This window comes from Oncorhynchus masou, chromosome 23 (genome assembly GCF_036934945.1).
Source record: "Oncorhynchus masou masou isolate Uvic2021 chromosome 23, UVic_Omas_1.1, whole genome shotgun sequence".
Taxonomy (NCBI): Eukaryota; Metazoa; Chordata; class Actinopteri; order Salmoniformes; family Salmonidae; genus Oncorhynchus; species Oncorhynchus masou.
Genome location: NC_088234.1, coordinates 35,453,587 through 35,466,538, shown reverse-complemented (window position 1 = coordinate 35,466,538; position 12,952 = coordinate 35,453,587). Strand labels below are relative to the sequence as shown.

The window sequence follows — 12,952 nt, the reverse complement described above, 5'->3', positions numbered from 1 at the left end:
TCAAATTTCATCAATAATACTATCTAGGCCTGTTGCATTTTTCGAAAAATCAGCAGCAGCTGTTGGTTCAATTTATCCCAGGATTCAACTAAAAAAAGACAGTAGATATAAGCCTACATTCTTAGAAAAAATGGTTCCAAAGGGGTTCTTCGGATGTTCCCATAGGAGCACCCTTTTTGGTTCCATGTAGAACCCTTTTGGGTTGCATCTCTGTGGAGAACTCCCTACTGTACATGGAACTTAAAAGGGCTCTTCAAAGGATTCTCTTATGGGGACAGCCGAAGAACAATTTTAGGTTTTAGGTTTTAGAAAAAAGGGGCTAGTGTTGTAGGATTTCAAGCTTTGATTGATTTCACATTTGATTCCAGTTTGTTGACAAGTTAATAATTGATCATTTGGGATTGGTGTCCCATCCACGGGATGGTTGCACAAACGTAGGCTAATGCGATTAGCATGAGGTTGTAAGTAATAAGAACATTTCCCAGGACATAGACATATCTGACATAGCTTAAATTCTTGTTAATCTAACTGCACTGTCCAATTTACAGTAGCTCTTACAGTGAAAGAATACCATGCTATTGTTTGAGGAGAGTGCACAGTTTTGAACATGAAAAGTTATTAATAAACAATAAACCGGACCCTAGGGTGCAAACACATACATTCTAAGTGATTTTAATGGGTCTTTCTCCATTCTAATTGTTTAATACTGTTCAATTCAACTTCAACCCCAAAAAAGTCATCATTTTCATAAGTGTCTGCATTTGAGATCATTTCCACACCGCCACATAGGGCTGCATGATCTGGGCAAGTAATTTGGGCCATATTTTTAACCAAATGTTGCAATTTGACTTGCGTTAACACTTGAGTTAACTGTTGGAATCATGGGAATAGAATGTATATTCTAATTATATAGTTAGAATATAATAGTGGGCACTTTTAATACAGTGTTTGAAATGACAACAAATTAAAATGCCAAGGAGTAGTTATTGTGACAGTGTAGGAACTAATGTGTTGATAGGTGTTTCCTAGGGGACCCTAAAATCTTTGGCTACATTGAATGTTTTCTCTTAGCTACTTCATGTAGCTAAAATATTCTTGCTTTGCGTTTACCTCTTTAATTAAGAAGACACTGTTGGACAAACAACATGCTGATTTAGGTCTACACAATCACTAATTACGCTTGCTCTTACTCAGTACATTTATTAGCTAGCTAGCGATTAGCATTAGTGTCTAACAAGATTTAGGAACAACTTGCTAAGAAAATACAAACTAGCTGTTTGAAGATGTAAGAAACACGAGCTGATAGTGTAATTATAGAATGCTAGTAGATTTACATTAAGAAGCAAAGTGACAACTGCATTGTCAGTGTTGCATCTGCTACGTTGACCATACAGACTGAACGCAAGTGTCTCGTGGTTGAGGAACATCAAATGCGCTCCCTGAGTGACAGGGAGCGTGGCTAGGTCTGTTTGGAAAGTGGCATAGAGAGAGTGGAGAGAGATGACTCCAGTGTCACATTTAGCAAACCAAACATTAAAATATCGGTATAGATGGTAAAGTAAAAAACCAAACCGGTCTGTGCATCAATACCGGTATATCACAAAACACGGTATACTGACCAGCCCTAATTGGACATGATTTGGACACCTGTATATATACGGTCCCACAGTTGACAGTATGTCAGAACAAAAACCAAGCCATGAGGTCGAAGGAATTGTCCATTGAGCTCCGGGGGAGAAGGTCAGGGAGATGACCAAGAACCCGATGGTCACTCTGACAGAGCTCCAGTTCCTCTTTCGGGATGGGAGAACCTTCCAGAAAGACAACCATCTCTGAAGCACTCTACCAATCAGGCCTTTATGGTAGAGTGGCCACTCCATCAGTAAAAGGCACTTGACAGCCCGCTTGGAGTTTGCCAACAGCCACCTAAAGACTCTCAGACCATGAGAAACAAGATTCTCTGGTCTGATGAAACAAAGATTTATCTCTTTGGCCTCCAGTGTCAAGTCTGGAGGAAACCTGCCATCATCCCTACGGTGAAGCATGGTGGTGGCAGCATCTTACTTTGGATGTTTTTCAGCAGACAACGACAGGAGAATGACCCTAATTACATAGCCAAGACAACACAGGAGTGGCTTCGGGACAGGTCTCTGAATGTCCTTGAGTGGTCCAGGCAGATCCCGGTCAAACATCTCTGGAGAGACCTGAAAATAGCTGTGCAGCGACACTCCCCATTCAACCTGACAGTGCTTAAGAGGATCTGCAGAGAAAATTGGGAGAAACTCCGCAAATACTTGTGTGCCAAGCTTGTAGCGTCATACCCAAAAAGACTCAAGGCTGTAATCACTGCCAAAGGTTCTTCAACAAAGCACTGAGTAACGGGTCTGAATAATTATATAAATATCATATACGTTTTATTTTTTAATAAATGTGCAAACATTTTGGCTTTGTCATTATGGGGTATTGTGTGTAGATTGTTGATGGGGGAAAAATACATTCTAAAATAAGGCTGTAAAGTAACAACATTTGAAAAAAGTCAAGGGGTCTGAATACTATACGAATGCACTGTCCAGCTTTTTTTATGTAGATTTTTGGCTGTGGAGAAGACCAAACACAATTAAAATGAGTAAAACAGCCATGGCCACATTTTGGTGTACTGTAACTATACATTCTTGTATGTAATCATAGAAAATGTGCATTTTGAAGGTCACAGGTTTGTAGAGATCTTCACAATTGCTTTAATAATCTGTGCAGAATCTTGATCAGCATTGATCATTTGCACCATGTACTTTTTTATTTAATACAATCTTAACGGCAATTCAAGTCATTTGGTTGTGCAATTAGATAGTGAAAATGAAAAGCCTATTGCAAGGATCTGAGTGGGTCATCATAAATACTATATCCAAGCTCCGACAGGAAACATCTGGTGGGGAGTGGGTCGCCAACCTGAGAATTGCTGACATCAGTGTCCCAGTCACCAATATTCTGCCATTGTGCCCTTGAACAAGTAATTTAACCGCTAAACTGCTCCAGGGGTGCTGCACTGTATAGATATTTGCTTTCTCAAATTCAAAATCCACTTAAAGTATTCTCAGATTCTCTTTTCTTCCATTCATTCCAAGCAATGTTACTTTAACCCACATATAAACATTGCATGCTTAAGCTTTTAGTATAACACTGTTCATTTAAATTACTCTGATTGAAATACTGAATTGGTAATTGAGTATGTATTCACATACCAAAGGACATTTCCTGAATGCACATGTGAAAATGAATGCATTGAATCTCTGGAGCTCAAAGCTGACAAAACAGTCCCGTTGGATCCGGCATTTGTGCTGTATTTGGGCCACCTTGTGGCAAAACCAACGCAGCCCTACAACAGATTAGCAGTCACGGCAGGGCTTAAATGAACACACTGTTTTTGTGGGGGAGAAAAAAAATAAACATCAGTGGATTATGACAAATTCTGAAGTATTTTCGGTGATAATAAATAGGGACATCTCTGCGGATTCCGGGATGCAATACGCATCCAGATGAAAAGAACTACAGTCCTTTCGCTAATCCTTGTCTATCCTTTTTATCTTGGGACTCATAGCAGTCTGATCACTATGGGACAGCGAAGCGGTGGGACAAAGCCCACCAAAGGATGATATTCCGGTAAATTAGATATTCAGATCTCTTTGGCTTCGGTGGGCGGATAAATGCGGGCCAAAATGTTCCTTGTGTTCCTGGGACTCTACCTGGTGGCAGGTGCGTTTCTCTCCTCGGTGAGTGCGTGCCCGTCACAGTGCAGCTGTTTTTTTCACAACCTAAGTGATGGATCTAAGGCCAGGTGAGTAGAAGAAATGAATGACAACACCAAACAGATGATCGCTTTATGCTCATGATGTATTTGTTTGCGCACTCATGTGCACATGCATTCTCTCTAATTGAAGATACTTTTCTCCCGCGATCACATATGTTTTCCGCAAACTGTGCCATCAGCACGTGGACAAATTCAATTAGGGGAGTGCATGATGTCCAATTGTATTTAATGTAGGATTATCTTGCGATGGCAGGTCGACCAACTCTCCATCTCTGACAATCTCTCGGAGTTGAGTTGTTCGTGAGAGTTTTATTGATTGACTATAATTATGATGCAAATAATTATAATATTAATGGACATATAGCCAATATAAATTAATTTATGAATTTCGCATAAATAATTCACAGCAATTTTTTCTTATTTTTTTAAAACAAAATTACAGGTCAAATAATAATCACATTGTTTCTTTCCTCACACATTTTGATTGAAATAATATAAGCCTAAATTAAACACATCCCGTTATGTTTCCTCAGGAGTGTCATTTGCAACGACCCTGAGATCTCCCTTGTGCCTGCCAATTTCCCCGTGGACACGTCCAAGCTGCGTATCGAGAAAACAGCCATCCAACGGATCCCAAGTGAAGCCTTCAACTACCTCCGAAATCTGGAGTTCCTTTGGATGTCCTTTAACGTGCTGTCCGCTCTCAACTCGGACAGTTTCCGTGGGCTGCTAGATCTGGAGGAGTTGAGACTGGATGGGAATGCCCTCACTTCGTTCCCCTGGGAGTCTCTTATGGATATGTCCAGCCTCAGGCTGCTGGACTTGCACAACAACCGGTTGACCTCAGTTCCCGCAGACGCCACAATGTATATAAAAAACCTGACCTACCTGGATCTGTCCAGCAACAACCTTCTGACTGTCCCGGCCGAGGTGCTAGCCACTTGGCTAACAGTTAAATCTTCGCATGGCCCAGATAGCTCCAAAACGATACTTGGTAAGGCAAAGCGATTTTTACCTTTTTATTTTTCCTTCTATTTATCTAACCTAATTAAATAGGTGATCACATGTACCATTGAGGTACAATCTAATTTACAAGTGAGATGTGTCTAGAAGGCAGCTCTAATATAAAGCCACAGGACCTCAGTGCCCTATCACTTTTTAATAACACCTTGTAATTAAGCATTTATAATGGATTAGTATATTCATTTATTTATCATTACTCCCCCATCTGTAAATGTTAGTATTATTAAATACTTAAGTTGTTTATGAGTGTGTGAATAACTAGCTAGTTATTCCCACATTTATTCACAATTTTAAGTATTTAATAATGATTAATAAGATAATTCAAAAGACGTTTAATATAGGTCCTTGTAAACCATTTAATAATCATTATAGTTAAGTCTTTGCATGGACTAATGTAAAGTGAGGCCTATTTATGAATACTTTATAAATGTTTTGGCCCCTAGAGTTGATGTCTGCGCCAGTGCTGAACTTTATGGCGGTAAGTTGCTTTGGATAAAAGTGTCTGCTAAATGGCATATATTATATGATCTAATTAGCATAATACAAATATTCCCATCAAAATCTGTCTGTGTAAGCTATAGATATGTTTTTCTGCATGGGCTGCGTCTCAATCCACCACATCTGCCGATGTCGGCCTTCCACATCCGCGGTGGAATGTGGCAGAGATACAGCTGTGTTTGTCAGACCACGAGACTTCCCAAAAATCGTTCTCCTCACAAAAACGTCTGTAGAGTTGGAACGGATTTACGACCCCTAGAAGCATCACATGACTTGTCGGAAGTAAGAACAGCCGATGTGCCAACTTCTGTCTGTAGCGTCCGAGCACTTTGGCCTACACACTAATATGATGGAAAGATTTGACTCTCATGAACACTATGGTGTTCTCTGTTTTGCTCTATACCCGCCAAAAGTGTCACGGGACTCATCTGAAGGTAACCCGGTACCAGGCTGAAAAACAAATGGAAGTGAATAGGAAGGTATACAGATCACTCCACTCTAACAACAAAATATTCTGAGCTTTCTTTATGTCTCTCAGATATAGGACAGACAATTCAAAACATACTTGTGATACATTTCTTGACTGTTTTTCCATGTGTGAATCTGTTATTCAATGTGTTTCTATAGGCTAATAGCAGTAAGGTCAAATTCAACTGTATGTATGTATGTATGTATGTATGTATGTATGTATGTATGTATGTATGTATGTATGTATGTATGTATGTATGTATGTATGTATGTATGTATGTATGTATGTATATGTATGTATGTATGTATATTGAATACTTACAGGGATCCTAAAATGTAAAATCAATTATCAACAATCACCTAAAATGTCATACCCAAATCTAACTGCATGTAGCTCAGGACCTGAAGCAAGAATATGCATATTTTTGATACCATATGAAAAGAAACACTTTGACAAAAATTTGAAGGGGTTAAATAAGGGATTAAATATATGTAAATATAAATATAATATATGTTAAATATAAAAAATATAAATATAAATAAAAATATATAAAAAAACATTTCCGGATCTTTCTTATATCTCTCAGAAAAAACTTCCTTTAAATTGGTTTTGGGGAGGGGACTATCTGTTGTTCCATGTAGTGAATTTGTTATGCAATGCGTGCTAATAGCAGAAAGGCCAAATACATCTTTTTCATCAAGTAATAATTATATATTTTTTTGATACTTAAAGGGGTCCTAAAATGCCATATAGCTTAGTAGAGAAGAATGTGTGATGTGTTCCAAAAGCATCTGGAAAAGCCAACATGATCTGAGTATTGTGGGATCACTGCCTTAATCCCAATTTAACCATCGTCAGCATCACCACCACCACCGTCATTGTAGTTTAGTGTAGCATGTAAGTAATCCTCACACAGACATCCACAGGGCTGTAGCCGCACAGTAAAGCTGTGTAACCAGACAGGCACTCTCACAATGTGAAAGTGACCAGGGCCAGGAGTTTTTCCTGACCACGTGACCTGACCAGGAAAAACTGTGGGCCCTTCTTATAACATTTCCCCCACTTCAAATAGTAACTCTTATGCTTTCCCCTCTTCTCTGACCTCCCCAAACCCCATTAGCGTCCTTTTTATTTTATTCATCACAGAATTCAAAGTTCAATTGTATTCTGACATGTGAATGAATCAGTTGAACTTCAACCATCCAGGTCTCCATGACAACTCCTGGGTGTGTGACTGCCGCCTGTACGACCTGATCCAGTTCCAGAAGTCACCAACGCTCTTCGTGGCATTAATCGACACGCGCCTCCGCTGCTCCGCCCCCGAGAGCCTGTCAGGTGTTCTGTTCAGCGACGCCGAGGGGCGGAGGTGCCAGGCGCCGCGCATTCACACAGCAGTGGCGCGAGTCCGCAGCGCCTTGGGAAACAATGTGCTTCTGCGCTGCGGGACCATCGGCATTCCCAGTCCTGATCTGGCCTGGCGGAGGGCGGATGGGAAAGCCCTGAATGGGACAGGTAAGTCAGCAAGGGATTTGTGTACGTGTGTGTGTTTGAGGTGTGTTTATGTGTGTGTTTACGCTCTTTTTCTCTGGGCTCTATTCAATCTATATCACTGAAGCGTTACAGATTGCGCGCTAGAAATCTTAAATGTAATTTCTGATTGAGCCGACATACAGTATGCAGCGTTTATCTCCACTAACACGGGAACATTGTCTTTAAATTGAAATCACAATGTAACGCTAATTGTCTACGATACCGATTGAATAGAGCCTTCTCTCTCTCTGAGTCTGTACACGTGTGTGTGAGTTTGCACTCGTGCCTGGTTAATTAAGACACTTTCATTCAGTTTGCCCTGTAGCGTTAATATGTTGGTAAAGAGAGCGAGAGATATATCCTTGGTGTCAGCCCAAGGCAATCTGTGGGGAGACTGTACTGTGAAAGCAACACAGCTAATTTTCCTTCCAATACTGGATACTTTACTTTTAATGTAAAGGACAGGATTCATTACAGAAAAAATTTGGTCAATTATTGGATGTTTTCGATATTGGGGGCCATTTTTCTGGACGCTGATTAAGGATGTTCCTCGACTAAAAAGCACTTTCAATGGGAATCTCTCTCTTTGTATGACTTTTTGTATTATTTTATTTAAATGTTATACTCTGACTAATAGTGTGTCCATGTCACTTCTCTGGCGCAGTCCAGCAGGAGAACTCCAAGGAAGGCATCGTCTGGTCAATCCTCAGTGTCCCGGCCGTGTCCTACCGTGACTCAGGGAAGTATGTCTGCAAGGCCAATAACTACGCCGGCAATGCCGAGGCCGTCATCTCCCTAGTTATCTCTGAAGCACCCCCAAAACCCGACAACAACAACAACCTAACCAGCGTGGTTGCTGCTGCCATAAAAAAAAACAAAGTCAAGAAACCCAATGGGATAGGGAAAGCAGCATACCAGGAGAAACTGGTGGCTAGGGTAGGGGTTCCCACCACCAGCCCTCCACCCCCACTTGTTGTGTTGGACTCCAGCGCTGCGCCTGAGGGTGTGGGCAGTGTGGCAGATAGAGCCATCCCTGGACCAACCACTTTGCCTAGTCCAGACAGACTCCTGGAGGTGGAGAAAACAAATCTGAGCAACCTGGCCCAGGCCCAGTATGACCCGGACCGGATAGTTCGCTCTGTCAAGGTGTTGGGCGACACAGAGAACACCATCACCCTGAACTGGCGGGCACCCAAGGCCAAGAACACCACAGCTTTCAGCGTGCTCTACGCTGTCTTCGGTGAGCGGGACATGCGCAAGATCAATGTGGCGGCGGGTCAGAATCGCGTCTTCATCGAAGGCCTGGTGCCCAAGACCAAGTACATTGCTTGCGTTTGCGTCCGGGGCCTGATCCCCAAGAAGGAGCAATGCGTCATCTTCTCAACCGATGAGGCGGCCAGCGCAGCCGGCACCCAGAAGCTCATCAACGTCATCGTGATCACGGTGGCATGTGTCATCGCTGTGCCGCTCACCGTCATCGTGTGCTGTGGCGCACTCAAGAGGCGCATCCAGAAGATGTGGGGCAACAAGTCCAAGGACATCCAGGATTCGTACGTGACTTTTGAGACGCTGTCCCCCGGGACCAAGGCTAAAGGGTTGGATGGTGAGTACCTGACCAGACTCAACCCTGAGGAGTCCAACCGACTGCTGTCGGCCCGCTCCAGTCTGGACTCAGAAGCCACGGCTAAGATAGAGGGACAGCCCAACGAGTACTTCTGCTGACATCATGCTCCACCTCCCTCCCCATGCTTATTACCCCCGCTCACACACTCTGGCTCAACACAGCCCCACACACACACACCTCATCTACAGCATAGCCCCACGCACACACCTCATCTACATCATAGCCCCACACACACATCTCATTCTCACACACCTCACTCTCATCACAGCCCCACGCACATGACTTATGCTCACTACAGCCCCATTTATACACCTTGTGCTCACCATAGCCCCACACACAAACCTTGTCCCCACATACCTAATCCTTTCTCTCAACCTCAAATTCAGCAAAGTCCCACAGACACATTTCCTCATCACCACAGCCTCATACACAAACCTCACACTCTCCCTGAGGTTCACCACAGCCCCACACACACACCTTGTCGAAATGCTCACACTCACCACAGTCCCACACACACACCTCGCTGTCTCCCTTTCACTTACGGTAGCCCCACACACATATCTGGTTCTCTCCCTTTCTCTCACCTTAGCCGCCCACAAACACACTCACACAGGGCACAGGACTCTCTCCCACCTTTCCCACCCACGTTGGGCTCCACCACATTGGGGGTTCTGTCAGATGACGCTTGGACAATACACCGTCATGGAAATATCAGTTCTGACATTAAATTATTAATATTTTTTTTTACATCTGAAATGTATAGTATTTCAACAGAGAATTTGAATATTGTAATGAGTTTTTACACATTTGGGGGACTATTAGTTATAAATGAGCCCACAAACAAGGCCCCAGGGTATTTCATTCAAATACATTTATCATAGATAAAGGACAATTCCACCCCTTTATCAACATGTATTATGCTGTTAGTATATATGCACTACTGTAAGATTTCATACACATTGTGATGATCTGTCATTTTTGTTAGTCATACTGCATGATTTCTTGTTTTTGTCATTTTGAAGCTTCTGCATTGCCCTCATCTGCAGCATTCTACAATTCCCAGGGAGCATTTTGTCTCCCATGATGCAATGCTTTGCCTAGTTAGCCTGCAGTTAGTTTAGCTAGCTTGCTATCAAGCCCAGATGCATCTTAGTCTAAATACATTGCCTATGTCATAAGTTATGATTGCATTTCACATCACTTTTGGGTTGTAAATATATTATAATGCTTGCATGAATGTCATAGGGACCGATTCCGACCAGAGTAAGCGCGCATAAATCTTCCCTTACATTTCCCCCCCCCCCCCCCCCCCCACCCCCACTCTAGAATAAAAAATATACTTTGGGGTACATAATCTGTTACAAATCAGGTCACCCTACCAAACTTCCCGCTAAAACATACCGTAGGTCTGTCTGCTGCCTTTTCGTTGGCTTTTAGGCTGTGACAATGTCCACACGAGGGGACTAATGCAAGTGTGGATTAAATTTACATAAGTGCTTGCTGTCAAAAGGCTGCATTCTGGAATATGGACGGGAGCAACAGCAATCTTTTGAGGATAATACAGTGCCACCGACGGGGCCCACTACCATGGACTGCGGGTCCCCCTCCTTCTCCGTGGCCGACGTGAGTCAGACATTTAAATGTGTTAACACTCGCAAGGCTGCTGGCCCAGAAGACCTCCCTAGCTCCGTCCTCAGAGCATGCGCAGACCAGCTGGCTGGTGTGTTTACGGACATATTCTGTAATCGCTCCCTATCCCAGTCTGCTGTCCCCACATGCTTCAAGATGGCCACCTATACTCAAGATGTTCCTATACTCAAGAAGGGAAAGGTAACTGAACTAAATGACTATCGCCCTGTAGCACTCACTTCATCATCATGAAGTGCTATCGCCCCACAAGGGTGCATGCTCAGCCACTCCTGTAATCCCTGTTCACCCATGACTGCATGGCCATGCACGCAACCAAATAAATCAACAAGTTTGCAGACGACACAACAGTAATGGCCTTGATTACCAACACTGACGAGACTGCCTACAGGGTGGAAGTGAGGGCACTCGGAGTGTGGTGTCAGGAAAACAACCTGTCAATCCATGTCAACAAAACAAAGGAGATGATCGCGGACCCCAGGAAACAGCAGAGGGAGCACCCCCCTATCCACATCGACGAGACAGTAGTGAAGGGCGAACGTTTTTTTAAGTTCCTCGGCCTACACATCAAGGACAAACTGAAATGGTCCACCCACACAGACAGTGTGGTGAAGAAGGCTCAACAGAAATTTGGCTTATCACCTAAACCCTCACAAACCTTTACAGATGCACAATTGAGAGCATCCTGTCAGGCAGTACCCTCCAGGACACCTACAGCAGCCAATATCACAGGAAGGCCAAAAAGATCATCAACGACAACAACCACCCGGGCCACTGCCTATTCACCCCGCTATCATCCAGAAGGCGAGGTCAGTACAGGTGCATCAAAGCAGGGATGGAGAGACTGAAAAACAGCTTCTATCCCAAGGCCATCAGACTGCCACCACTAACATTGAGTGGCTGCTGCCAACACACGGACTCAACTCCAGCCACTTTAATAATGGGTATTGATGGAAATTTATGCAAAATATATCACTAGCCACTTTAAACAATGCTACTTAATATTAATATAATGTTTAAATACCCTACATTACTCATCTCATATGTATATGTAGATACTGTACTCTATATCATCTACTGCATCTTTATACAAAACATGTATCAATAGCCACTTTAAACTATGCCACTTTGTTTACATACCCTACATTACTCATCTCATATGTATATACTGTACTCGATACCATCTACTGCATCTTGCCTATGCCGTTCTGTACCATCACTCATTCATGTATCTTTATGTACATTTTCTTTATCCCTTTACACTTGTGTGTATAAGGTAGTAGTTTGGAATTTTTAGGTTAGATTACTCGTTGGTTATAACTGCATTGTCGGAACTAGAAGCACAAGCATTTCTCTACACTCGCATTAACATCTGCTAACCATGTGTATGTGACAAATAAATTTGATTTGATTTGATTTATCTGCCCGGAACAGTTGAAATCCAGATTCATCAGTGAAGAGTACACTTCTCCAGCGTGCCAGAGGCCATCAAAGGGGAGCATTTTCCCACTGATGTCGGTTACTACGCCGGACTGCGTTCAGGTCAAGACCCTGGTGAGGACAACAACCACGCAAATCAGCTTCCCTGAGATAGTTTGTGCAGAAATTATTCAGTTGTGCGAACCTACAGTTTGATCAGCTGTCTGGGTGGCTGATCTCAGACGATCCCACAGTTGAAGAAGCCGGATGTGGAGGTCCTGTGTTGGCGTGGTTACACAAGGTCTGCGGGTTGTGAGGCAGATTGGACATACTGTTGACGTACTGTTGCATTCATATTTTTGTTCAGTATATTTACATTTAAGTTGGTATGTTCTTCCCTCTGCGGCCCAAATTTGGCACTATTGGGCTGTTGAAGTGTCTCACTCCTGACCCTTTTTGAATCAATAACTGTTACTGTAATTTAATTATGCCAATGTGTTTTCATCAATTGAAAGCCCTTAATGTATTTTATGAGAATTTTTAAGATTTCTTGTTTGCATAAAATAGACACAGACCAGTCTTTCAATAATAGGTAATAGAATTTATTCTCGGAGCGCGCTCCCACTTAATCGCGTGCAGCAGTTTATATACAGATCATGACGTCATTTCAATGCTTTAACAGAATCCCCTCCTCTCGACCGGGACAAAGTAAGGTGAAAAGTTCATTCTAACTTACTAACACACTCCCAGATAATTTTTGACCCCTCAACATTATCGATCACCACTGAACTGACAGTTTTAATAACAGAAAACCTAGGAATGCACTCACTGCTTTATCTAAAAAACCCAGAGCTAAGTTTCTGTAGGGTCAACCATAGGCTAACGACCTTATCTGTTTTCACAGTCCACAACCCATATAGTTAATCAGATATAATAA

General features: G+C 42.6%; 1 protein-coding gene across 1 annotated transcript; it reads left to right on the top strand.

Annotated features, from left to right (window-relative positions):
- The first annotated feature begins 3,713 nt into the window (after positions 1 to 3,713).
- On the top strand, positions 3,714 to 9,047 carry LOC135509963 (leucine-rich repeat, immunoglobulin-like domain and transmembrane domain-containing protein 1). Its single transcript, XM_064930782.1, has 4 exons — positions 3,714 to 3,832; positions 4,339 to 4,799; positions 7,002 to 7,307; positions 7,990 to 9,047. The coding sequence occupies exons 1-4, from the start codon at positions 3,714 to 3,716 to the stop codon at positions 9,045 to 9,047; spliced, it is 1,944 nt and encodes a 647-aa protein (XP_064786854.1).
- Positions 9,048 to 12,952: the final 3,905 nt, after the last annotated feature.